At 32.7% G+C, this 27,182-nt stretch overlaps 3 protein-coding genes across 6 annotated transcripts; 1 reads left to right on the top strand and 2 right to left on the bottom strand.

Annotated features, from left to right (window-relative positions):
- Positions 1-492: 492 nt before the first annotated feature.
- LOC107956560 (NAC domain-containing protein 86) lies at positions 493-5,161 on the bottom strand. The gene is made up of 3 exons (XM_016892175.2): positions 4,964-5,161; positions 4,608-4,885; positions 493-994 (listed from the first exon to the last, which is right to left on the bottom strand). The coding sequence occupies exons 1-3, from the start codon at positions 5,118-5,120 to the stop codon at positions 686-688; spliced, it is 744 nt and encodes a 247-aa protein (XP_016747664.1). The 5' UTR covers positions 5,121-5,161; the 3' UTR covers positions 493-685.
- A 1,226-nt stretch (positions 5,162-6,387) lies between these two features.
- LOC107953548 (rhodanese-like domain-containing protein 8, chloroplastic) lies at positions 6,388-19,105 on the bottom strand. 4 transcript variants are annotated; one of them, XM_016888888.2, is made up of 9 exons: positions 18,513-19,105; positions 18,367-18,420; positions 17,547-17,696; positions 15,245-15,407; positions 14,116-14,207; positions 11,724-11,827; positions 9,776-10,048; positions 7,201-7,378; positions 6,388-6,819 (listed from the first exon to the last, which is right to left on the bottom strand). In XM_016888888.2, the coding sequence occupies exons 1-8, from the start codon at positions 18,810-18,812 to the stop codon at positions 7,237-7,239; spliced, it is 1,278 nt and encodes a 425-aa protein (XP_016744377.1). In that variant the 5' UTR covers positions 18,813-19,105; the 3' UTR covers positions 6,388-6,819; positions 7,201-7,236. The 4 variants fall into 4 exon arrangements, with proteins under 4 accessions (XP_016744377.1, XP_040953256.1, XP_016744376.1 ...); XM_016888887.2 differs by lacking the exon at positions 6,388-6,819 and having other exon boundaries at positions 7,067-7,378; XM_041097322.1 differs by lacking the exons at positions 14,116-14,207; positions 15,245-15,407 and having other exon boundaries at positions 6,437-6,819; positions 18,513-19,092.
- A 4,123-nt stretch (positions 19,106-23,228) lies between these two features.
- Positions 23,229-26,367, top strand: LOC107953549 (probable alpha,alpha-trehalose-phosphate synthase [UDP-forming] 9). The gene is made up of 3 exons (XM_016888889.2): positions 23,229-25,201; positions 25,312-25,585; positions 25,680-26,367. The coding sequence occupies exons 1-3, from the start codon at positions 23,229-23,231 to the stop codon at positions 26,004-26,006; spliced, it is 2,574 nt and encodes an 857-aa protein (XP_016744378.1). The 3' UTR covers positions 26,007-26,367.
- Positions 26,368-27,182: the final 815 nt, after the last annotated feature.

The following is a 27,182-nucleotide window of genomic DNA, read 5'->3' as shown; positions in this document are numbered from 1 at the left end:
TAGAAGAAAATTGTCGAAATTGCCTCCTGATCGTGAGGTTGAGTTTGCAATTTAAGTTTACCCAGGTATAGCTCTCGTGTTAATTGCCTTGTACCGTATGGCACCAACGAAGTTAAAAGAGCTGAAAATTCAATTACAAGATATCACATTTGTTGCTAGAGCAACTGCAATTTATAACAGTCAATTGAATAATCAATATACATTTAATTACAAGTACTTCATGCCTATTAATCATTATATAATCAATTCCAAGTCTTATACAAATTTATGAAATCTTATTTGCTAAACCGAGGTCGATTTGGACCAAAATGTAAAGAATACAAAGTTTCAAGTCGATGATGAAGTAAATTTGCAAAAATTAAATTAGGTGTAATTTTAGGTTTTTGGATATGTAATTAATTGGTGGAATTAGGTTTTTTCATAAAAGGAATAAGATGATGAATTATATCTGATCTGATTTATGGGTGAGAGACTAATAATAAAAGCCGAAGCTGAGCATAATGTAGTTATTGTCTTAATAATACTAATAATAATGAGGCCCCAAGTGATTACACCCAATCAGAGAAACTAATCTCCTAATGAATGAGAGAAAAATATCAGAGATTTTACAGTGTAATATTTGCGTCTTATTTCAAGAAACATAATTACCCAATTAATTTTGTGTTGTATATTCACCATCTCAAAATTAATTTAGATTGTAAAAGCCAGTATTAGAAAGTTCATCCCCAGCCATGGCAGCAGTACAGTTAGAAGAGCACCATGGATCATCAGTGATAAACTGCATCCATGAATCATCTTTATCTTCTTCCTCTTCCATGCATGAAGATGAGGAGGCGCCTATGGGGACTTCCCCATACATGGTTTCCGAATCATTCATAATTACACCTTGCGAGCAGTACTGATCCATTACCGTTAAACTACTCTGCCCTTGCTCTTCTGTTTCCGACCCCGTCATGCCATTTTTCTTGAACACCCGACATAGCGCATAAGAATCCTGCCAATAACCACTTCTCTTTACTTCCTATTCATATCATTTAGGTTAAATTGTGCTGTTAGTCACTCTACTTTTACAAAATTTGAGATTTAGTCCCTATAATTTAATAGTCAAAATTTCATTCCTCTTACTTTTTCGGTTTAAGAATCCTAGTTCAATCATTATCATAATTGGTAATTCCAATTAAAAATTGCCAACGTAACATGTTTATTTTTCGTCCACATCACATGAGGATGGCCTAATCAACATGTCAAATTGACAAATTTTAATGAAAATTATTTACAATTTCAATGATTGGACTGGATTTTTAAATCAAGAGAGTAGGATGACTTGAGTTTTTTTTTTTAACTTTTTAAGTATAGTGACTAAATCTCAAATTTTATTAAAGTGTAGAGACTAATGGTATATTTTAACCTATAATTTAATTGCATGACATAAAACATAATACGACATGAAATGAATATGACACTAAGATGTGCACGTGCTTAAATCCATATAACACATATTACAAACTTGTCAAAAGTTATATACAGCTAGATTTCTCTACAACAACATTTCATTATAATAGTCAAATTTATTATAGAATTTTTTTATTTTTATGTTTTATTTTTATCCTCTATAACAATAACAACAATAAACTATGAAATACATTATTTATTAATTTAGTTTTTTTTATAACAACATCTTGTCTCAAATTTTAGTAAAAATAGTTTTATTCCTAAATGAAATAAAAATCATAAGTGGAAATATTTAAATTTTGCATAAAAAATTATTAATCATTTTTAATTAAATGAAAATAATACTTAATAAAAAAGAATTACATTGAATCTCACTAATAATCAATATTATTAATATGTTGAAAATAGAAAATGATTTAAATCTCGAAAAATTTTAACACGAAAAAACACACAAATACAGGACAAACATCCATTGAAACTGTTGATGGAGAGGCATTAAAATATTGGCTACCAATGTTCATTTTCTTCACAAATCTTTACCCAAATCGAGGAATTAAACAAAACATAGCAACATAATGAATAAATAAATAAAACAGCAAATTCATTGGCTTATAAGTAAAGTTTTACGTGCGGATGAACCAAAAACTGAAAAAATTTAGGTAAAAATATAAGTTTAAAAAATGAGTTTGGATAAAAAATAAGACTTGTTTAAAAAATGGGTCAAGTCTTAAGTAAAGCTTTTTTGTCCACCCGAATTTGTAAAAAATAACTTCTTATTTTGTTGTTATTTTCTTATTGTTTTCCCAATATTTTACTGTTATTTCACTATTACGTTGCTACTATTTTGTTATTATTGTTTGGACATTGTATAACTCTTGTTTTATTGTTAATTTTGCTACTAATTTAGAGGAATTTACTCGTTAAATTGCACCTATATCTTAGTGTTATTTAAATATCAAGACCTTTTTTAAAATTTATTTTCAATTTGTTGAGAAACATTTATTTTAATATTTTTAGTGTTTTGATGAATTATATTTTTAATTTTTTTATATAAATAAATAAAATAAAAAATTTTAATACGGACAGACCAAATTGAGATTTAACATTTTTATCTGGATCAAACTTGAGTAAAAATTTAAGCCCATTTTCAGACCGAACCTATTAACCGTGCTTAGATTTTTGTCAGGGTTTGACCTAACTCATGAACACCTCTGCTTATAAAGGTGTCAAAATATATATGTTTGGAATATAACTTTTAATGGTGTTGGGATGTAGTTACAAGTTAGAATAATTGTGGACACTACCATATTATACAATTCAAATACACTGTAAAAAAAATTAAAATATACACATACAATATACATTAGAAATATGGCATACCACTGTTTAGATGATTTTTTTTTAATCTTAACAATGTATGGAAAAGTTTTAGCCATAATGTCAACTTAAAAGAATAATTTATTTTAGTCTTTTATTTAATTTTTGTCTCTTTTAACTTTTATATTTGTGCTATTTATCAAATCATTTCAAAATGGGTAAAAAAGTTAATTTTTGTTAACTTTGCTGATGTGGCATACAAGTGGATTGCCACATGAGTGCCACACCAGTAATTAATATTTTTTAAAAATCAAAAAAGAAATTATAAAATTATTTCATCTATTTTGGAGTGATTCGAGAAACAATGCAAGTTTAAGAACTAAAATAGGCGAAAAATTAAATAGAAAACTAAAATGACTATTTTCTTTGTAAATAAAATAAATTATTATTTCAAAATTTTATTAGTGGCGATTAAAAAAATAGGTAGTGAATTTAAAAATAGTAAAATCTCTTTATAATTACACACCTTTGTTTTGTAAATTTTTTTATAATTTACTTAACAAGTTGATATATTTTACCTTGTAACAATAAACTCAATTAAAAAAATAAAATTATTATATAATAATTTTTATTTTAGAATTTAAGTTTTTTTATAATAAAATTAGTACCGTTAACTCGGAGCATTAAGTTCAATCAAAGACTTCTAATTAGTGTAGATAAGAAATGCATTAAACTTATATAATATGAATAATCAACATGAAAATTTTTATATAATTTAAACATAATTAAAATATATAAAGAAAAGAGAAATAAAGTAAATATTATATCAAATTATAGTAATTAAACCTTGAAGAGATGAGAGAGGAGAATGGTTTTGTCTTATTAGAAAAGGCAAAGTAAGACAAAACATTTCCTACTTTAGAGATCTGCAAGTAAGGAATATGTCACCCATTTTTGTTTGGATTTATTTATAAAAAAAATCATGATAAAGTAAAAGTGTGCCTAAATGCCCTAACTTTGCATGCAAGTCATGCATTGCCCACGTCTCTACATTTCATAAGATTCAGCAATTTAGGGAAGACAACTAAAGCAAGTAATTGCTTTTCATGATCTTAGGTCTAAATCCTAAAGAATTGTCAACACTCCTGTTTCGGGGTGGATTTTTTTTTTAAATCAAATTGGTGGTCGAATCGGTCAGATCATCAATTCAACCTATTTTTTACCCAGATCAACCGGTTCGTATCGATTCCTAGATCAACCGGTTCAAAGTCTTTCTCTGAATTAATTTTCGATTCAACCGATTTGACCGACCGATCCGATCAGATTCAAACAACATTAAATTTTTTGTGTTTGTTGAAACATAGCAATAAAAAAAAAGATAGAGGAAAAGTAGGAATTCATGCAGGAGGCAAAACAACATTGGAGCCAGAGGGGTGCCTCGAAAGTTCGAAAGTTTGAAAAACATTTGAAAAATATTAATTAAAACCTCAAAATTTTTAAAATTTTTTATTAAGTCCCTCAAAAGTTTAAAAACTCAATTAGACCCCTAAAATTTTTAACAATTTTAAATTGGCCGCCAAAACTCAGTGGCACGTTCCGCCGTTGCCGGAGCTTGTAGCATGGATTTCTATTCTTCTCTTCACTATTGTTTACCGTGAGTAATTGAAAACCTAGGATGAGACTGAAAATGCTATGATGAATGCAGTTGAAATCCTGATTAATTGGTGAATAATAATCTCATACTAAAGCAAGCAACTGACGAGTTCAACCATTCGTTTTGTGTCCTGTTATGCTTGTTATCTTTATCATGGATGTTAAGTTTATGATGCAGCAACTACCTGAATCCCACAGGTGCCCTCGCATTCATTATCGTCGAGCCGGTATTCATGCATTACCCAATCGGTCCTGATTCCTTGAGGGGCACGGCCTTGGTAGTAAACCAGTGTCTTCTTCATTCCAATGGCTCGATTCTGGCAACTAACCCTCCTATCCTTCCCTGTAGATTTCCAATATCCCGCCCTTGTCGCCCTGTTCGTCCTGAACCCATTCGGGTATTTTCGATCACGGGGTCCAAAGAAGTACCACTCCGGATCTCTACTTGGAAAAAATGATTTTTCTGTGAAAATAATACGTAAGAATCAAGGCAAGTGGTAGAGAAATAAACATAGAAATGAGACGTAGAAATGAGAGAGACCTGCTAACTCCCATGGTTCACATTTGTAGAGATCAACTTCGGGGATGATGTCGAGTTCGATTTCTTGCCTATTTATTTTCCTTTTGAGATAGTAATTCACCAGCTCTTCATCAGTGGGATGGAACCTAAAACCAGGAGGTAATCCCAATGGTGCCATTTCTTTTTACACTCCCCACTAGTTACGCTTATCATGATTGCTATATAAAGTATTCAAAGTCGCCTCTCTTTGGGTTATTTTATTTTTCACTTTTTTTCTTTAATAGATTCTTGGACAAACGTTCCTCACAAGCCGTTCCTTTTCAATATTTTCAGAATTGCAATAACCATTTTCTCTTAACCATTTGCGTCTAAGACTAACACTGTTTTCAAGTTTTCATTAGGACAACATCTTCCATTCAAGGGACTAAAAACAACTGTGTTCGCTCAATCCACGGTAGGATAGCTAGCAACGCTTAGACCTATCAAATTGTGGGAGAAATTGTATTTTGTCCTCTTTACTAAAAAAAGAGTAAAATAATCATTGTATCTCAGTGTAAAGAGCAAACGAATCATTTTTATTAAAAAATCCCTTCATTTTTACCGCTAAAAATTGGCGTGTCAATCAATTATACGTTGTATGTCACATGTACCTCGTTCTGACATATATGGGACAATTTTTAACAATAAAAATGAATGTAATTTTCAATAGAACAACCAGTTGCTCTTTGTATGGAGACTAATTTGCCCATTTTGAGTAGAGGAGACAATGCAATTTGACTCTTGTACAAAAGTCTCTATGGTACTTTTACCATTTAAAAACATTTATGCTTTAAATTAGGGATACTATTAATCTATACTTGTTGGTATCAATTGAATTGTATGATTTCCGAGATTTATCATTTTATATATTTTATGTAGAAAATATATATAGATATAAAAAAGATTGAACCCATGCGTTTTAGTTTTCCATATTTGTGCATTACTATTAAAGTGAAGGCTCATCTGGTATTGATATTAATTCTTAAATAATTTTAGGTTGTAATTATGTTGAACAAAAGTCGTTTGCCCGATTTGGTGTATCACTTCTCTCAAAAGAAAAAATGGCTTATTTTCCCCCCTCCATTCTTGGCTTCACAAAATAATTATTTGACGGAAACTTCTATAAAAATCCATTTCACCCAATCCAAACTTAGCTTCCTAATTTGAAATATATATTGCTGGAACATTAACTTCGTTACAGAAAATTACAATAGTCAATGCACATTAACTTCACATTTTCCTTGACTTTACTTCATTCTTAAAAGAATGAACTTCCATGTCAGCATTATATATGTCATTATCTCTTAAGCCATGGTTAAAAGAATCAATTATTTTTTCCTTTGCAGTTTCATTTCATCTAAGCTTTTCCAAGGAAAAATATTATACATGGAGAGAGAAGAAGAAATCAAAATCAAACGATGATGATCATCATAATAGCGATCAAGAGATTAAAAAAAGATTTCAAATGAATGAAAACTGAATATATATTGTGAAACCATAAAAGTATCACCCAATCTTCTCTTAAATTCACTAAAACATGGAATTTGATTGAGCACAAACATAGAAAAAGCAAGAAGTTGGATCTTTTGTAGATTGAAAATCCAAGGACGATGGATTGACCCCTGAACAACGCTGGGAAAGAGATGCAAAGGCCTTACAAGAAAAGGCGGCGGCTGGAGGTAACACTGCCGGTGGAAGTAAAAACAAGAAATAATAAAATAAAGACGGTGAGACAATTCACCGTGGAGGTTAAAGCCAGTGTTATTATGTTGATTGGGGTTTCCAGTCTTTGTCTTGCTTATTAATGGACTTGATTTCCTATATAGCGTTATGCAAATCTGCGTTTCAAAACAAAGTGGTAAGGCTTTGATCATCCTCTTAGGAGAGCTATGAAATCCCCAAATTTGTTTTTAATTTGCCTTTCACTGGATATATTTGTGTTCAATTTTCATTTGAATATTTTTCGCAATCTCTTAATCCATATTATTTTTCTTATTAACTTTTAATTTAGATTTCTTCTTGTTTCTGTTGATATTTTAAGTTGCTTGTTTGCTGAAATATAAAATTATAATGAAAGTGCTAGACTACAGTGACCATTTGCAACATAGCATTGCAAAAACTGTTGCAAACTTAAAAATTGCAGGTTTTCTAGATACAATAACTAGATTCTAACAAGATTATAAGGTACCACAAAATTGTGGTAGATTATGGATGATTACCTCAAAAACATCCTAATCGTGAATTCTTCATTGAGCTCAAGCTTCGACTTTCTGATCTCGATACACATGCCACTTTTTGTATCTTTGAAACCCCGGTAAAACAGGTCTGCGTCGGGGCGCAGTCATGCAATTGTAACAACAACATCCTCCCAAATCCATCACACAGTTTTCACAACATCTGGATAGTAGAGATAAATACAATTTACCCATCAGTTATTTACCTAAAACGAACGTTTGGAAAGTAAATATTTTATGTAAAAAAATACATTTGTTCCACCGAAATATGATATTTCTAAAAACACAAAACTTCCCAAAATTTGAATGATCACAAAGTTATCATTATCATCAACAGTTTTTCATTACCATCAATAATTTTCCATAATACTTCAAGCAAAACCCAATGTTCCTAGATCAAACTGGATTGACTTTTCATATCAAGAGGTAACTTTTCTTGACAAACTCAAGCAAACTCCAAAGAAATTACTCGTAAACAATCTTCCATAAAACAAGCAAGACTTTCGTCTTCGACATGGTGTTAAAGGGGCTAGGTCTTCATGCTTTTATTTACTGAGATTTTCAAGCCAATACCATTCATTTATTCTATACAGATTGAAGAAGAAGATAGCAGAGAAAAGAATGGGCAAGGCTTATAAAATAAAACCAAGCAAACTAAGATCAACTAATAATTTTGCTTGACCGACTCAAGCAAAACTCCAAACAAATATTCATCAACAAAGTTTTATATAAAACAAGCAAAACCTTTGACTTTGATAAGGGCTTAAAGGGGGTGGGTCTTCAGGCTCTCATTTATTGAGATTTTCAATCCCAATACCATCTAATCTTATACAGATTGAGAATCAAGATAAAAGCAGAAAGTTTGACTGGGAACGCTTGTTAAATATAACCACCAAACTAAGTACCATCTAGTCATTACACCATCCAAATAAATGAAGAGAGGAAATAAACTCCAAAGGGAGGCTTCAAAATATATAAGTTTATTTATAAACCAATCAAAAAATCAACATCAAAAAGTAAAGAATGAACCACACAATGGTAACATAAACTGTTAAGCATCCAACCTAAAATTAATCAGCAACTTGAATCAAGATCACAATAAACTTAATAGATTTGAGGTAATACCACTTCACACTCCCTCTCACATGTAACTCAACAAAGGCCTACACGTAAACAGCCTCACAAAGAGTCATCGACCTCACATGGGGTTAGGCAAGATGAACAAAGTATACTCGGGGCCTTGACTCAATGTTAAGCATCCTACCTAAACACTAATAGACAATAAATGGGGAGGTTGACCTTGAATATAAGATGATAGAAAAACACTACTTTTGCCCATTTAGTCACAAGTGGTTTTAAATTAGATGCCTCATAGGGTATCAAGATCTGAACATGCTCCACACTTCTTACCTAACTGTTCCTTTAGCATAATTCAAAATTTCAACATTCTTCGCTCTTCCATCTTTTTCTTATTCCTTCCCTCTTAGAAATTTATTCTATCAGCAACTATCATCAACATTTTATTTTTAACCGTTCCTTTAGCATTAGAGTCAAGACCGAGCCACAGCAGAATGCTTGACCATGCGTTGACAGCTGATGACAACTGACCTGATTTGATTACTACTGATATTTAGGGATTAGATTACTGGTCTTTAGAGTTGAATACTTAATAGGCTTAAATTTTAAGGACTAGATTACCGACCATGTAATTAATTCCTTATTTGTATCAATTTGAAAAGGTTGAATACTTAATAGTCACTAATTCAACACACACACACACACAAAAAAAGCAGACTTGGGCACCATTCTAACCCGATTACCTGCGCTAAGATTTTCTTTAGGCCCTTGAAATCGGTTTCAGCATGGTAATTATTTACATTTTATAACACTTCAACCTTTTTATTACATTTAGGGGATATAAAATGAGTCTGAAAATTGACTAGACATTTTTGAGTAATAATATGAATTTTACTCAAATAATTGATTATATATGTAAACTTTGAATATTTTCTACATGAAAATATAAAAACATATAAGTTATATATTGCGGTTTTTTATTGGAGTAATCCTTATCTTGATAGAAGGAAAAAGAAAAAGAAGAAAAAAGGATGTGAGAAGACCTTTGACTTTGCTAAACTTTTATGGTTTATCACCCCTCCCCCTCAAAAATAAATAAATAAATGTAGAACAAGTATGATGACCAGTGAGAAAGCTAGAAATAAACACAAAAAAGAAAACAATGTGATTTAAACATTATATTTTCCACTACCAAGATAAGAAGTTTCACTTCTTTGAATAGGCTGCCATCAGTCCTCTATGCATGATCTTTCAAGAATTCCCATATGTCCACAAATTTAGAGTTAAAATCACATGCTAGAACTATAGAACCAACATAATTGATATGATTGATTCAGTCCATAGGTAAATTGTGTTTAATGGCTATATTGAAACAGCCACAATAACCTGGTTAGGTTATTTGTGTGACGTGCATTTCTAGCATGAGCTAAACCTTCACAATTTATGCAGGCCAAATACGCAATAAAAGGGGAGAGAAACTTACAAGAAAAGAAAGTTGCAGTCAAGATTGGCACAGTTCCGGTGCCTTAACTCAGAAACTTGTGAATTGCAAACGTAGCATTTAGCAAATTTATCACTGGATGCTTGCTGAGTCATGCTGGCTTCAATCATTGTTTCATGGTTATAGGCAGATGGTGGGAGAGAAAGACGAGAGTCAAATGTGAATAAGTTCCCAATCCATTTTACAGGACCTTCAGTTTTGAGGTAATGAGATACCCCTCCCTCCAAGGTGTACAAATTTTGAAAACCCTGTTGTCTAACATAAAAATGGACTATCTTGTTAGAGTGGGAAATTTTCTATAGTACATTGACTTGCAAAGTAATTCAATCACAGCTAAGATGTATCTCATTATGTTTTCTCTTCCTACCAATAAATACAATTTGCATCGTTACTAAGATTGAGCATTCCCTCTTTACAGAACACACTGCAGCCCCCACATATCAGTGTCATATCCATGTTAGATCAAGGATTTAAATAGCGGCCGTAACACAAGGTTCAGGTTGCTATCTAACAGTTTCCACTCTCCTCACCCCCGATATTCATAGCCTTTATTTTTTACCGTGGTAACATCCATTTGTCCACAATAGCAATAACAGGATGTGAAAGAAATTCACATTCCCAACCACAATTTAAATCCAAATGGGATACATGTTATCAGTTACCCTTCTTTTTTTTTTTTTTTTTTTTTTTTGCATTCTGTTTTTATGTAGTTAGATACAACAAAAACACCGCTTATATTTCAAGCTTTTCCTCATAGCACCCTAAGATTTTTTTCTCTTAATTAAGCATGATGTGGTTAAGTTTCTATAGCAATAAAGGGTTAAGCTTTTAATGTTATCCAAAAGAGAAATAGAGCTTAAAGGTGAACAAATAAGATACTTCAGAATTTTGATTTTTTTTCACAGATACTTCAGAATTTTGATTTTTTTCACCAGGTAAAATTAATGGCAGAGTACTAAAATTCAATCATAGGCTGCTAGTTGAGACAAAAAAACACAAGATGCTACCGGGAAAAAGAAAAGTGCAAGTTATATGGGTGGGTGGAATTTACTCGTAAATAAGCATACAACCTCCAATTACTGCACTACAATTAACCATTCATGATTTTGCTAGAACAAGTTTGATGTGAACCATTGAAGAAGTAAAGAGGGAGGAAAAGCTAGTTAGGGTTCTGAAGAGAATGATACTACTTGGATTTACGGAGACAACAAATCTTAAGTGCCATTGGGCATATAATTTTGGTTGGTTTAATGGTGTTTTAAGGTGTTTGGGCAAAGCATTTGGCTTAAACATATTTCAATGTTTAAAGCCCCAAACTGACAGTGCAACCTATTTAGAAAAGCATGTTCAAGATAGCTAAATTAACAATCTATTAATGTAATTAGTGAACTGTTTTAAAATCATTTTATTTGTTTTAAACGATCATTTAGTTTGAACTTGCTTAAAATTAATTATAAGTATAGTGAGAAAACGCAAATAAAGCATATTTATATATCTAATGTATTTTTATTGCAATAAACCACTATGAAATGTCCTCATTTTTCAGAAATTACCATATTGTTCCATCTGTATGATGTCATTCTACATCCCATGTATATGTTCCTAGAAGCCCTTACTCTTTAGCCAAAGAATAACTTAAGAATTCTAAAAGTCGTGATATTGAAATGTTGTATGTTGGACGGTTTGCTTAATGTATGCCCATTGAATTAGTTGGCATTAAGATACTATGTTACACCTATGCCATTCCTTTTACTTCTATAATTTTTATTTTAAATTTTATTATTTTTAATGTTGAAATATTAGATTTGTAATTTAATGTGCGTGTTTAAGTTTTATATGCATTTTTCAATTCTGGTGTAAAGCTCTAAGTTTCAAGCATAATTACAGAAAAGAAATGAAAAGAACAGGACAGAACAGAACAGCAGGTTACCTTAAGATTGTTGAATATACATCACAACGTATACCTCCTGTGCAATACATCAAAATATCAGTTTTTTCTTTATCAACTTGTAATAGCTGATCTGAAGCAACACCCTGCAAATGTGAGAGAAGAGATAATAGCCAGCATTCAGAAAGAAAGACATAAAAGCCCATAAAGGAAAGAAGAAAAAGGAAAAGAAAAGAATGATCCACATGCCACTACGGTAGAATGCATGTCTTTGACCTGCTTTGTTCCAGCAAGTTAGTTTTCAGCTACAAAATCAAAATCCTATATAAAATCATATGAGCATATCAAAATCAACCACACTCTCTAAATGCTATTTACACCATTAAATGTTAGACGTAAGTAATTATTATTAGATTAGTTTATTACTATTTTATCAGGAGATTTTATTTATGAGTATTTTATATTTTTAGGAGATCTTTTTAAATTAAAAGTATTTTTAGAGAGATATTAGGAGTTTTTCTTTATTTAAAGTCCTTGTTTTAATTGACTTAGGTTATAAGTATTTTATTCAAACAAGTAAACCTATTAACCTCTATTTAAGAGGTCTATTGCTAGAAATAAAATGAAGTCATATTAAGCAAATTTTACGAGATTTAAGATTCTTTCTAACAGGTCTTAAGGTCGGGAATTCCCTTCAAGGAGTTCCACTTGTTCAACATAGGTCATTCGTGAGGAAGAGGTAAAAAACAAGGAAAGAACCCTAACAAGACAAACAGATTGCCTGTGAATCCTCCGGTGACAATATTCATCCGTCGAGGCTGTAACAATTTGGTATCAGAGCCAGGAACAATGGACGTTCCATTACAAGAGAGGAGTTGGAGTTGTTTAAAGCATAAATAGAGTTGAAGATCAATCAGTTCATGCTACAGATGGGGGAATTGATGATTTCCAATCAAAACTTTGATAAGGGAAAAGGGTTTGACAGCAATAACAGCAATGTTGACAAAAACGAAAGTCGATTAGAGAAACAGGAAAACCGATTAGAGACAGCGACAAGATTCAGAGTGGTTCCACGATACATGAAGTTAGATTTTCCAACTTTTGATGGAACAGAAGACCCTTTAATTTATAGTGTTATTAGAACCAGACCGGACCAGTCGATTGGACTGGGAACCGACCAAGGGATTGGTCCAGAGAATGTCTTTGAACCAGTTAAATTGAGAACCGGTACAAATCGGTTGAACCACCAATTGAATAGATTGAACCGGCTAAAAAACCGATGGTTGAATCGAGTTTTTTTTTTAAATTAATTTTTTAAAATTTTTAATAGTCTTTAAATTGGACCGGCAAAGTAATTATTGTTTAGGAGGGGAGTAATATTAGAGGCAAAGTAATTATTAAAAGATTAGTTTTTTATTATTTTATTAGGAGATTTTAGTTATGAGTATTTTATATCTTTAGAAGATCTTTTTTAATTAAAAGTATTTGTAGAGAGATATTAAGAGTCTTTCATTATTTAGAGTCCCCGTCTTAATTTACTTAGGTTATAAGTATTTTATTCAAACAAGATAACATATGTAAACTCTATTTAACAGGGAGAATTAAGATTCTCTCTAACGAGTAAGGTCTGGAATTAAAATTGCAATAAAAGCTTGAAATTGCCACAAATGCAACAGCCAACACTTTGAGCAATCTTGATTTAACTAATGTTGTCAACTGAACTATATAATATATTGAAACTAATGGTTGATTTGTTCAAATGTGTGAGGCTAGATGTGGTTTACTAGCTATTTAAAGATTCTAAATTGGTTGAAGCCATGAGATCCAGTTTGGGATATTGTTTTGGTATTGAACCATTAGTAGCTATTCAAAGATCTTTTCAAATGTAACAGAACTTGAATAGTGTATTTCGTTTGTTTGTTTCTCTTGGAGACTTTAAATTGGGGATGAATTACCTCACAAATGTGGATGTGAGGTAAAAGAATATTCAAGTCTCCTCTTCCTGTAGCTACTTGAGTTGTCTCCCTAAACGTCATTTGAAACTTCCAAATTTATGCAATGCATCAATGCAGTAAAAGGCATTACAGGCACTACCGCAAACCATACCACAGCATGAGAACTCTCTACAACAAGCTTACCAGTTTATTCTTATGATAATTCCTCTATACAAAATCATCACCTAAATCCTATATGACTTGTTCGCCAATTTTGAACCTTCCAAAATTGTCCAATTTAAAACCTCCTCAATTATCGTTTTACTTATAATAGGACTTCTAATTTGTTTTAACATACATTCATGAATTTTGGATGGGACTGCAAAACTATTTGTGAAAAAAAGAAAAACTTAACAATATGCTGTCTAACAGGGATCTAAACATGCAACCATACATAAAAGTCAAAACAAAATTTGAAGTAGGCAATGTAACACCATTACCTCAGTTGGAGATGTTCCAAATGAAGTGCTTCTAAAGCAATCCACATCTGGTCGTTGAGCACCATGAAAATGACCAATATCCCATTCATAACCTAAATTCAAGGAATCCCAACATCTTCAGACATTAATAGGGGAACAATGAGAAAGAAATCTATAAGTGTTCTATAGTGAAGAGTTAGTTCCCTAATAGTTACCCAAACAGCTCGACATGTAGTCCTTTATCTTACTGCACTATGGACATGGCACAATTCAACTTGAGAGATATTACTTTCTGTTTTCAATTGCTTTGTGATTGATCTCTATTGCCCTCTCCCTAAATTCTCTCGTCCAGTCAACCATAAATCTGTTTGAGTTTCTTTGCTAAATCTCTAATCTAGATCTAGGTGAAGCACCTTCAAAGAGCAGCCCATTTTCTATGACATCACAGCAATTAAAGAAAATTTTCACTTCCATGTGGAAATCATTGTCATATACAGAGCTTGATACATAACTCGTTTCTCCACAATATAAAAAAATTGATAGAATGATGTATCTAGTTTTTACTCTTGCAAAACCTAGTCTCCTCTACCTCATTAAAAACTCTTTCTAGCAAGTCATCATTTATGTCTTACTATGCTATACATTTGGGCATCAGTAAAAATTATTGTATTTGTAAAAAAACCTTAAATCTATTAAGTACATCATCATGTTTCTCAGAGTTTAGGATACACATTTTATCAGGCACAAAGTTGGATCATCCTATCTCAAACAATGCTCAACTTAAAGCTCGCACTTGAAAATGGAAAAGCCAAATGTGCAACAGAATATTGCCAACAACTTAATCCAATTCATTTTTTCCAAAGTAATTTTTTGCAGGTATTACATGAATGACAAGCCTCCTTCATTTTCTAGTTAATAGACAATAAGGCAAAATGTTGGATAGTTTTAACTGGCATTCTATCTATAACTCTTTGATGAATCAATAAGTTCCAAATTCACCTTCAAGGACTGGGATTTTGATGGTCAGTTAAATATTCCCAAAAAATAAGACTTTAAAGTTACCAGATTACACTACTGTTCTTCCAATTATTAAAGCCAAAGTATACAATATATGGAAAAGATATGTCTAGATCAAAAGATTTCTACCTACCATTTCTTACGTCCAGCAAAATATAGTTTGTTCTAGGATTTGTATTTGATGCCGTATCATTGTTTTTTACTGCTTCTAGTCTTTTCCTCCATTCTGATGGTGCTATAGCTGTCGCTCGCATTGATGGGTCAAGCAAAGGGAGGTGAGAAATTCCTCCTTCCAACTGAACAAAAGTAACTGTAGTTAGGATGATCCATCATTGATGTGACATTTAAAGAAAATTCAAGAGGGAGAAATATACTATGGGTAGTTGCTAGAGGATGAAGAACTATTCACTAAGCAAATACAAGGAATAATATTACTTTAAAACTGCCATTTCATACTTCACAGTTTTATTGAACATATAAACCAACCAAAACTTGGGGGTTCATATCAGCTGCAATCAACTTTGCTGTAATTGCTATATCTGGCCCAATAGCTTTAGAGACTTAGAAGTTGTAGCCTCCTACATTCTAAACCTTTCAACCAAAAGGTCACTTGAAAATAGTTTTCTGCCCTATTCTAAAACCCATTTTCTCCATCTTCTTCATCGACAAAGCAGCTGCCAAGTTGCAAAGGATCGTAGTAACTCCTTCCATTCTTTTGATCACAACACCTTCCAATCAAAGTTTCTTCTCTAATTTGAGCCCTTTTAATCAAAGTTTCATCACTAGCATAATCCTAAAGCAAGGGAATCAAATTCTTCTTAAAGTTTCTCTTTCATTACATGGCTTCACTGCAATCTTTTGTCCTTTCAATGCTGTACCTAGCCCATGCCTAGCATATCTTGGCAATGTTTTGCCAATGTCCTCGGTATTTATAGTATTTTTGTGTGTGTATATTCAAGTGAATTGGATGAGTAAAAGAGAGACAGAAATAAGGTATATAAATACCCAAACATCAAAAGAACAATGAGATTAATGAAAAATTGTCTATAGTCACAATCATCAAATGCAAGTTCAACAAATAGTTCCATCCTAAACATAAGTAAAATCCTAATACTGAAATCAGATGCTTCTGAACCTAGTTCACAAGCTGGAAGAACACAGATCCATAAAGTTAGACCACAAATACAATTTTGAAAGTTCATGCTACAATATGTAGGACAACTAGGGATTATTAGATATTGTTAAGTTGACCGGTTGAACTATATTGTGAGAAAAACAAGGGAATAGGGATTTAGCCATGTAACATTTTATCCTTTCAGTATGTTAGGAAGCCAGTTGACTTGAATCATAGAAAAAAGATGGCTCTTTCACATTCCATATACCTAGCCTCCCTTTACAAGATCTGAATCCAAATCCTCCAAGTTGAAGTCCCAAGTTCTAAAAATTATAGTGTTCCTTTATTTACTTGAAATAAGGTTCACCTACATGTTGGAGACACAAGGTGAGGGTGTTTTTAGCTTTGAATCTTGTACCTTTCATCCTGTTATTTCCACCTAATTTCATCTTTCTAAGTTTGTTGAATCCTTTATGAAACATATCAACAGCATGCATGCTAAGGTTACATTAAAGGTAGCTATTTTATGAATTATGAAGTTACAATTAATATGCTTCTTCCATTAGGATTTAAATACCGGTGGGAGTGTAATAGTATTGAATTTAAAACAGTTAAACATTCCATCAAGAAATTCTATGTTTGTGGAAAGAGATTATCTTGTATCAACCAAAAACATGAATGTCATACATGGTTTACTTCATTAACTCAATCACGTGAGGTTTTTTTTTTCAAACTTGGAGGTTTTGTTGACAATTTGCCATAAGTTCTTTTTTTCTTTCATTTTCTTCTCTTTGTTTCTATAAGTACTCTTGCAAGCACCTCTGCTCATAAGATGCCAAATTTCCATCAAAGATATCAAATTTGTTCTCGCCAATGGGGCTGTTTCAAGCACTAACATGCTTAATGAAAAAGGATGATACAATCAAGGGCACCACCCAAGAACTTTTAGCATGCCTGTTTTTGTCACAAGTCTAGAAAACCAAACTTTATTTTCTGTTTAGTTTAGGCTTTATCATGGCTTCCAATGATTATGTAGAGATTATTATAGGGGTTTTATCTACTATTTCTTTATCATATTTTTGGTGATAAGACAAACTATTATTTCTTGGGCTATGAGGAGCATAGTTCTCCCCCTAATATGTAAGCCTTTTACAAGAGTAATTAACTAAAGGCAAATGTGTATACTGCATCACAGAAAAAAGAACACAATACAATTATGAAGACCAAAAAGCAGCAAAAGAGAAAAGGAATAAATCAAATTTGGATACAATTAAACAAATATGCAAGGACAGACAGGCAGACACATAAACATATTGCTTACTTGTACAAGTGAAGGCTTATATCGCAGCTTCAGTTTGGGAAAGGCATGCCCGTTAAAAGCAGGAGATGTCTGAACTAGTATATCTGAAAATCTGTCATCTTCTTTTAACCATTCAACATATGCAAAAGAATGTTTTGAGGGCCCACTATACTGCAAAATGAAGGGGTACAGAAGAAATTATTAGTGGCAAAACATGAACTACTCCTCCAAGGAATCTGATAGGCATTATGCACTGCAAACCAAGCTATGCAACTTTCTAGCACTGCCATCAATATCAATCATTTACTTGCATTCAAGAAATACTCTGCCCTTGTTTTTCCAAACAACATACGACTTGAGTACTTTAAAAGGAAAGGAGGAATGGGAGGGAAAGAAGAGAACAAAAAAGACCAAACTATCTTCTACAATTAATCAATATGCTGGAAGGAACTAAGCACCAAGAGAGTGCTGAATGAAGATAGGAAAAATATGCTTGTACATACATGGAAAAGCATATGAGAACTATATGCATTTTCAATTACTAAAATTTCTGTAGTTTAAATTTGAAAATAACTGTACAAGGTCAAAAATGAAGCAAGCACTAGCATTTGCAACCTAATATTTCATTTTCTTTAGCAAAAAAAAGGGATAAAAAACATCCTTTTGTTTAGTCGAGCATGAAAAATCAAATGAGCAGAAAAACAATGTCGATTCATCACCAAATTATGGAGTGGTAGCATATGACAGTAATGACAATGCTCAAATCGCCTTGAATAATGGAATGTAACTATTTGTTCAATTATTAATTAATAAAAAACGCAAGGGGCGACTGACAAAGTACCTGTGCGTTAATCCCTTGTTCGTTTATATAGATTCGGCCATGTATGTCCAAACCCTGAAAATAAAATTGAAAAAATAAATAAATGAAACGCCTGGTAGAGCAGAAGAAAGGAGTTAAACTGAGAGGAAACCAAAGACGAGCGAAACCTTTAAGAAAGTGAGGTGCTTAGCAATTTCGTGTTGAGGGTCTCTGATGAAGACAAAGCGATAAAAATTGACCACCACGAAATCATCAATCTCAGGCTCAGCTTGCAGGATTTTATTAACGTTGTAGGATTTAGATGCAGATGCACAGCAACGAATCGAAATAGCACAAAAAGGAGCTTTCCTGGATTTTACTGGAAAACCATAATTGAAACAACAGTAATAAGCAGGCTTGGGCAATGAGTGTGAGCCCAAACTCAAACTGAGAGGAGTCGACACAGAATGTACACTCCAACCTCCCATCCTCCCCTTTCGGTTCTTGCTGCTTTCTTTTTACTGTCTAATCCTATTTAGTGTATGTTAACGGGGGAATTGGTTGTCAAAGAAGACTGTACAGAGGTAGATATGAAGTGACACAACGGCAATAAGGGGTTCTAACAACAAGTCGTAAGTTACTAATTTTTTGATAAATTACGTTAGAATTAGTATGAGGGAAAGGACTTACAAAGGGTAAGGTTTAACTTCGGATTTATGCTTCTTTCTCTAGAATAAGTTGGCAACTATCATCTTCGGTTCTTAATTTAGGAAAACTGTTGATAGCAATTCATGAAAATCAATAAACAAAAGTTTATTAATATGTGATCGCTTGCAGCTAAAATTAAACAATTTTATAAAGCAATTCTAAATATGCAAATTTAAATGCAAGCCAACAGTATCAGTTATAACATTACCATACAAACCAAGAAAATGTTTTATTGAACGAGGTTAAAATGATGCCAGGCACACCTATAGAATTTTTCAAATTAGTGGAGCCATGAATAGTCATTTGCTCTCCTTTTCTGCTGTTATTTACCTTTTTTTTATTTAGACATTTCATTTCACTACTATGGTTTTATTTGATAAGGATAAAATAAATAATATGGTAAATCTTTTATAATTTGTTTCATTTCTAGTTTATTCTGTCTTGTTCATACTCGAAAAATGGTTAAGTGACTTAATGATCTTGCTGGAATCAAACAAGTTAAACAAATACGTTTTTTTGTACATTCCTTAGAAGAAATTAATTAGGTTCCCTAATAGGTTAAAATAATATTTATTTCATTAAATTCTCTTAATAAAGTCTATCTGGAAAATTAATTTGAAGAAATCAAGCAGATAAAAGGCTATGTAAGGCATACACCGATAGTCAGATTTTGTTGAAGCCTCGGAGGCGAACAGAATTAGGTATGTCAATTTTCTTATCAGAATGTTTTTTCCTCTTATATGTGATATTTTCCATTTCTATTTTATACTTTACTTTCTAGGTGTTCATTTCCTCTCCTTTTTTTGTGGGTAAATCATAACTCAAATGGATGTATTTCTTATTTTATGAGTTAGATGTCTCATTTTATCAGTCCAAAATAAAATTAGTTGTCTCAATTCGAACTAGTGGCCCAATTTTTGAAGAGATGTCTGTAGTTTGCTTGAGTGATGCTTACCCATTAAGTATTTTTTAAATTGCTTCATAGTATTCTCATGTGGTCAATTTCCATCAATATGATGTAAACCACTAATTTCTTAGTCTTGTTTTATTTTCGTACAACTTTATTGGCGTTAGAAAATACACATCCCTATTATTTGGTGGAATAATAGTGTAATTTCATTTTGATGACTTTACTTCATTCACTTCTCATCCTCAAACTTCTCATTTTTTACTTGTAGACATATGTTTAAGCATCCAACTTCAAACTAGTTGGTAATAAATGGAAGGCCTCGACTTTAATATAAGACCATGGGAAACCAAATGCTTAACGAAAATAGGGATAACATTACTTAACACTCCCTCTAGTGTAGCTCATAAGATTTAACTTGGACAAATTTCGTAAGGGTTGTCAACCCTATATGTGGTTAGGTAGGATAACAACATAATGGAATTTTGGATTTATACCATACATGCATTTATGGTCTTATATGAAACTTCAGCCCTCTACTAATAATTAGTTACTTTTAAGTTGAATACTTTGGCATGGTATTGTAGCCCTAGTTTTTTTATGTTTTTCTTAAAGATAAGATGGCTCCAAGAATAGTCATTTGCTCTCATTTTCTATTGTCATTTGCCTTTTTATTTAGACATTTCATTTTTTATTTAATAATTTGACAGATAAATTGATAAATTATGAGTCAATGCTTGCCCAACAATGTCATGAAACTTTTATAAGGAGTACACTAATTGTATTCTTTCATTTTTCATTACTATGGTTTTATTTGAGAAGGTTTCGATTTCATTGCAAAAGATGCCATTAATTTAGATAAGGATGAAACAAATAATATGGTAATTTTTTTATAATTTATTTCATTTATCGTTTATTCGTCTTGTTCATACTCGAAAAATAGTTAAGTGACCTAATGATCTTGCTGGAATTAAACAAGTTAAACAAACACGTTTTTTGTACATTTCTCAGAAGAAATTAATTAGGTTCCCTAATGGGTTAAAATAATATTTATTTCATTAAATTCTCTTAATAAGTCTATCTGGACAATTAATTTGAAGAAATCAAGTAGAGTGCAACTTGCATATAAAAGGCTATGTAAGGCATACACCAATAGTCAGATTTTGTTGAAGGCTCGGAGGCGAACAAAATTAGGTATGTCAAATTTCTTATCATATGCATTTTCCTCTTATATGTGATAATTTCCATTTCCATTTTATACTTTGCTTTCTAGGTGTTTATTTCCTCTCCTTTTTTTGTGGGTAGATCATAACTCGAATGCATGTATTTCTTATTTTATGAGTTAGATGTCCAATTTTATCAATCCAAAATAAAATTGGTTGTCTCAATTAGAATTGGTGATCCAACTTTTGAAGAGGTGTCTGTAGTTTGCTTGAGTGATGTTTACCCATTAGGTATTTTTTAAATTGCTTCATAGTATTTTTCATGTGGTCAATTTACATCAATATGATGTAAACCACTAATTTCTTAGTCTTGTTTTATTTCCTTACAATTTTATTGGCATTAGAAAATGCATATCCCTATTATTTGGTGGAATAATGGTGTAATTTCATTTGGATGACTTCAATTCATTCACTTTTCATTTTCAAACTTCTCATTTTTTACTTGTAGATATATATTTAAGCATCCAACTTCAAACTAGTTGATGATAAATGGTTGGCCTCAACTTTAATATAAGACCATAGGAGACCAAATACTTAACGAAAATGGAGATAACATTACTTAACGCACTCTCTCTAGTGTAGCTCACAGGGTTTAACTTAGACAAACTTCGTAAGGGTTGTCAACCTTATAAGTGGTTAGGGAGAATAAGAACATAATAGAATTTTAGATTTATACCATACATGCACCTATGATTTTATATGAAACTTTGAGCCATCCACTAATAATTAGTTGCTTTTAAGTTGAATACTTTAGCATGATATCATAGAATTAGTTTTTTTTTTATGTTTTTCTTACCTAACCCCAAGTAAGGTTAACAATTCTCGATGAGGTTGTCCACATATAAGCCTTGTGAGCTCTGATACCATGTTAAAGCATCCAACTAAAAATAATTGGTGGTAATAAATAGAAGTGTCCAATTTGAATACAAGTAAAAAAATCCAATATATAAAAGATGTGGGATAACAATACTTAATGATACCCATCTTTCCTTTTGTTGTAGTTTGAGGTATGTACAATGTGCTTATTTGATGTGTAAGTATTGCTGAGATTTTGATTGTTATATTCAATATGAATATAGAAACAGTTTTGTTTCGAGTATTTGTTGAAAACCTGCTCGTTAATTATTTACTTTTTTATATTAAAGAATGAATTTTGATCTTTATAGTTCACTTGCAATTAGAGATAAAGACTATTTTTTAAATGCACTTGTGACATAGGAAGTTCAGAAAATACTATTTTGATCTTAGGTCTTCGCATTATAGATGTTAGGCATAGAAAATGCTCTATTGACATAAATTTCATGTTTGGTCCTTGTAGCTCCTTTCAAAATGATGCTGATTTTAGGGATTCTGCAGTTAAATTTATTTTATATCTCTTTGATGCATGCTAGTATATTAAAACTGCTTGTAGTTTTACCATCTTATGGTATGTTTTAGATTTCTTGCTGGTTTCTTTTAGTTCTTATTTCATCTAATTGTTTACACTCTTTTTTTTCTTAAATTTGATTTTCAAGTGTGGTTTAAAGTTTACCATGCCTGTGTTGAGTAATTATGTCATCTGGCCTAGTGTTGGTTCCTGGTCTAACCAGTGTCCAGTCTGGCTTTTAAGACACTTATAATCTGCATGCTTTGCTTCTGCTTACTTGCCCACTGGGGATGAGTAACAGCTAGAACCACATAAGTTAATGGTACTCTGTGAAATGTATATAACATCTTAATCATATGTTTAGCAAACTCTTGTAACTGATTTAGACTGAAACATGATGGACTATGCTTAATAAGTCCAAAAGTCGATCATGTTAACCACATTAAACTGAGCACTAAGATTTGAATAGGTAGCTATGACAATTATCATTGGCATCTTCAATACTTTTTGGACTTCCTTAATTTCAATTTTAATGAGCTGCCTTATATTGCACAAAGTGATGAGTGTTCTTTTCCACTTTCTTGCAAGCATTTGGTTCCTTATAAATCATCATACTAATAAAAATCTCCCCTTTTTTTTTCTTATGACGGATTTTAGTTCATCAGTCATCAACATTGATAGATAAGGTGTTGAGGGAGTGATGGCATCAAGTTCCTACATAAGCTTGATGGACTTAGCATCGGGGGACATGTTTAATTCCCCTCAAACTCCGGAGAGAATCTCTCGGGTTATGACTGTTCCTGTTGATGGTGGCATAACAGATGATGGAGATTTTGATTCTCTTTCTTCTGAATGTTGTGAAAAGACAATTATTGTGGCAAATTTTCTTCCTTTGCAAGCTCAAAAAGATATAAAATCCGGGCAATGGTTGTTCAGTTTTGACGAGGACTCTCTTCTGTTGCAAATGAAGGATGGATTTTCATCTGATACTATTGTTGTCTATGTGGGGTCCTTGAAGGTTGATGTGGATCCAAAGGAACAAGATGAAGTTTCTAAGACATTGTTAGAGGAATTTAATTGCGTGCCCACATTTCTTCCTCCCGACCTTCAGAAAAAGTTCTACCATGGGTTTTGTAAACAATATTTATGGCCCCTTTTCCATTACATGCTACCCATGTGCGCAGACTATGGTAATCGTTTTGACAGGTTGCATTGGCAAGCTTATCTTTCTGCTAATAAGATATTTGCAGATAAGATCATAGAGGTAACAAATCCAGAAAAGGATTATGTATGGGTTCATGATTATCACCTCATGGCTCTCCCAACATTTTTGAGGAAACATTTCCATCGAGTTAAGCTTGGATTTTTCCTTCACAGTCCATTTCCTTCCTCAGAAATATACCGGACATTGCCAGTCAGGGAGGAAATTTTAAAAGCACTACTTAATGCAGACTTGATTGGTTTTCATACATTTGATTATGCTCGCCACTTTCTTACATGTTGCAGCAGAATTCTTGGCCTTGACCATGAATCCAAGAGAGGACACATTGGACTTGATTATTTTGGTCGCACAGTCTACATGAAAATTTTGCCTGTTGGGATTCACATGGGCCAACTCCAATCTTCACTAAATCACCCATCTTCTTCTACTAAGGTCAAAGAAATTGTTGCGAAGTTCAATGGAAAAAGGATTATCATTGGTGTTGATGACATGGATATATTTAAAGGCATTAGTCTAAAAGTATTAGCTATGGAACAACTGTTACAACAACATCCAGAGTTGCAAGGCAAAGTAGTCCTTATTCAAATTGTAAATCCTGCAAGAAGCACCGGGAAAGATGTTCAGGAAGCAAAAAGGGAAATATATGAGAGTACTGAGCGGATAAATGATGTTTTTGGTTTTCCAGGATATGAACCAGTTGTCCTGATTGATCGTTGTGTCCCTTTCTACGAGAAGGCTGCTTATTATGCTTGCGCAGAATGTTGCATTGTGAATGCAGTGAGGGATGGAATGAACCTAGTTCCATACAAGTACATTGTCTGTAGACAAGGGACTTCCAGAATGGATGAAGCTTTACAAATCGCCCCTGAATCTCCTCGTACGAGCATGCTTGTTGTCTCAGAGTTTATAGGTTGCTCACCATCCCTAAGTGGGGCAATCAGGGTTAATCCTTGGAGTATTGATGCTCTAGCTGATGCATTAAACATGGCCATCACTATGCCTGGCGTTGAGAAACAAATTCGACATGAGAAGCACTATCGCTATGTTAGTTCTCATGATGTTGCTTATTGGTCCCAGAGTTTTATGCAAGATTTGGAAAGGGCATGCAAAGAGCATTACAACAGACATTGTTGGGGTTTTGGTTTTGGACTGAGTTTCAGGATATTGTCCATTTCTCCAAGTTTTAGGAAGCTTTCCATAGATCATATCCTCTCTGTTCATAGAAGGACTTGCAGAAGGGCCATATTTTTGGATTATGATGGGACGGTGGTGCCCCATTCTTCTATTATTAAAAGTCCCGGTCCTGAAGTTATATTGTTCATGAACAGTATATGCAGTGACCCCAAGAATACTGTCTTTATAGTTAGTGGTAGGGGGAAAAACTCCTTGAGTGACTGGTTTGCTCAATGTGAGAATCTAGGTATAGCAGCTGAACATGGATACTTCATAAGGTACTTTTCAGTTCTATAAAATACTCCCTTATATAAATACAAAACAATTTTTCAATTAAATCCTTATGGTGCAGACTTACTTTTTCTTAACTGTTTTTATCCCTTTGTAGGTGGAATAGGAGGTCCGAGTGGGAGACTTTTCCAATTGCTATAGACTTTGGTTGGAAAAGAATTGCTGAACCAGTGATGCAGCTGTCTACAGAGGCAACTGATGGCTCCTTTATAGAGTCCAAGGAGAGTGCCTTGGTATGGCACCACCAAGATGCTGACCCCGACTTTGGATCTAGTCAAGCGAAGGAACTACTGGATCATCTGGAAAATGTCCTTGCCAATGAGCCTGTTGTTGTTAAAAGGGGCCATCAAATAGTTGAAGTGAAGCCACAGGCATAAATTCATTTCGAGTGCTTGTTTTTGCTTTCTTTTATACCTCTACTTTACTTATTTCCAACACCCTAACATTAGCTATTTGATGTGCCAGGGAGTTACTAAAGGCTTAGTTGCAAAGAAAGTTCTTTCCACCATGATAAGTAATGGGGAACCGCCTGATTTTGTCTTGTGTGTTGGTGATGACAGATCGGACGAAGACATGTTTGAAAGCATATCAAATACAGCTTATATATCATCTCTCCCCGTTTCTCCCGAAATTTTTGCTTGCACTATTGGTCAAAAACCAAGCAAAGCTAGGTATTATCTAGATGATACTGTTGATTTACTGAAATTACTTTCAGGCCTGACTGGTGCTTCAAGCTCAACAACATCAACGAGCAACACAGAAACTGAGGTTTCTTTCGAAAGTTGTGATTGAAACATGAAGTATTTTGTTATGCATTGAACTAGACTGGAAGGTGGATTTGCATGAACTGACTTGGTTTTGGTTTAAAGAAATAAACTCATGGTGGCTTACAGCCAAACACAGCTATAATACAGAAATGGAAACACAGTGAACTTGTAGGTTGGTTTGAGGACAACAACCAGCATAGTTTCTCTTTAGATAGGTGGGTGTTGGTTGACGTAAGTATTTTCAGATGCCGGTTTGATACTTCTCAGGTTAGATTCATTGTCATAGTTAGTCTTACTGACAGAAGGCATCGTTTACTTACTGTGAAGTGTGAACAAACAAATACAGGTTTTAGTCAATACATGAAATGCTATCTGAAAATGTTATGTATGGGGATTGGTCAATTTTGCCGTTGTTCTTTGCAAATAATTTTCATATCATTGTGAGCACATCATTATTGTACTCGCAAATCTGCCTTTATTTCTTTCTTTGAAATTTATTAATATTACTAAAGGGCAGAGGGCAGAGGGCATAGGACAGCCATGAAAGGTCTTCAAAAGAACTCAACGACCCCATGTATAACTTGTAATTGTAAACAGATGCACATATCTTACACAAAAAGCAACATTCAAAGTCTTCAAGTAAAAATTTATATATGATTTTTAGATACCAATGATATATAATCAATTTTTAAAGACACACAAATATTATTATACACCTATACATATAAAAAATATTTTTAAATTTAATTTAACTTTAATTAAATTATCTCGATTGAGTCTTAACTCCATTGATATGTAACTGTAAATCTTGTATAAATATGAATGCCCAACTCTTTTAAAACCCAACCAAAACAGAAAATAAAAGAAAGTTCAGACAAACCAAAACATCACGTTTGGTTCGCTGTATTGGATTAAAGGTGTAATGGAATAGAGGTGTAATAGCAAATCAACTGTTTGGTTGAATGTAATGGAATAGAGGCGTAATAGTAATCTTGTGTTTGGTTGAATGGAATAGAGGTGTAATAGCATAATGGAAAAAACTAAAATGACTAGAATACCCTTAGCATAAATTTGTTTTGGTAAATGATTATTGTTATTGTTATTTAAATTTTAATAAGATTATTATTATCAATAATAAATAATTTAATCATATTTAAACATAATTATTATTAAATATATTATAATTAAAATATATAATTTA

Source organism: Gossypium hirsutum, chromosome D07, assembly GCF_007990345.1.
Source record: "Gossypium hirsutum isolate 1008001.06 chromosome D07, Gossypium_hirsutum_v2.1, whole genome shotgun sequence".
NCBI classification, from domain to species: domain Eukaryota; kingdom Viridiplantae; phylum Streptophyta; class Magnoliopsida; order Malvales; family Malvaceae; genus Gossypium; species Gossypium hirsutum.
Note: the sequence above shows the minus strand (reverse complement) of the source record. Positions and strands in the feature narration are given on the sequence as shown.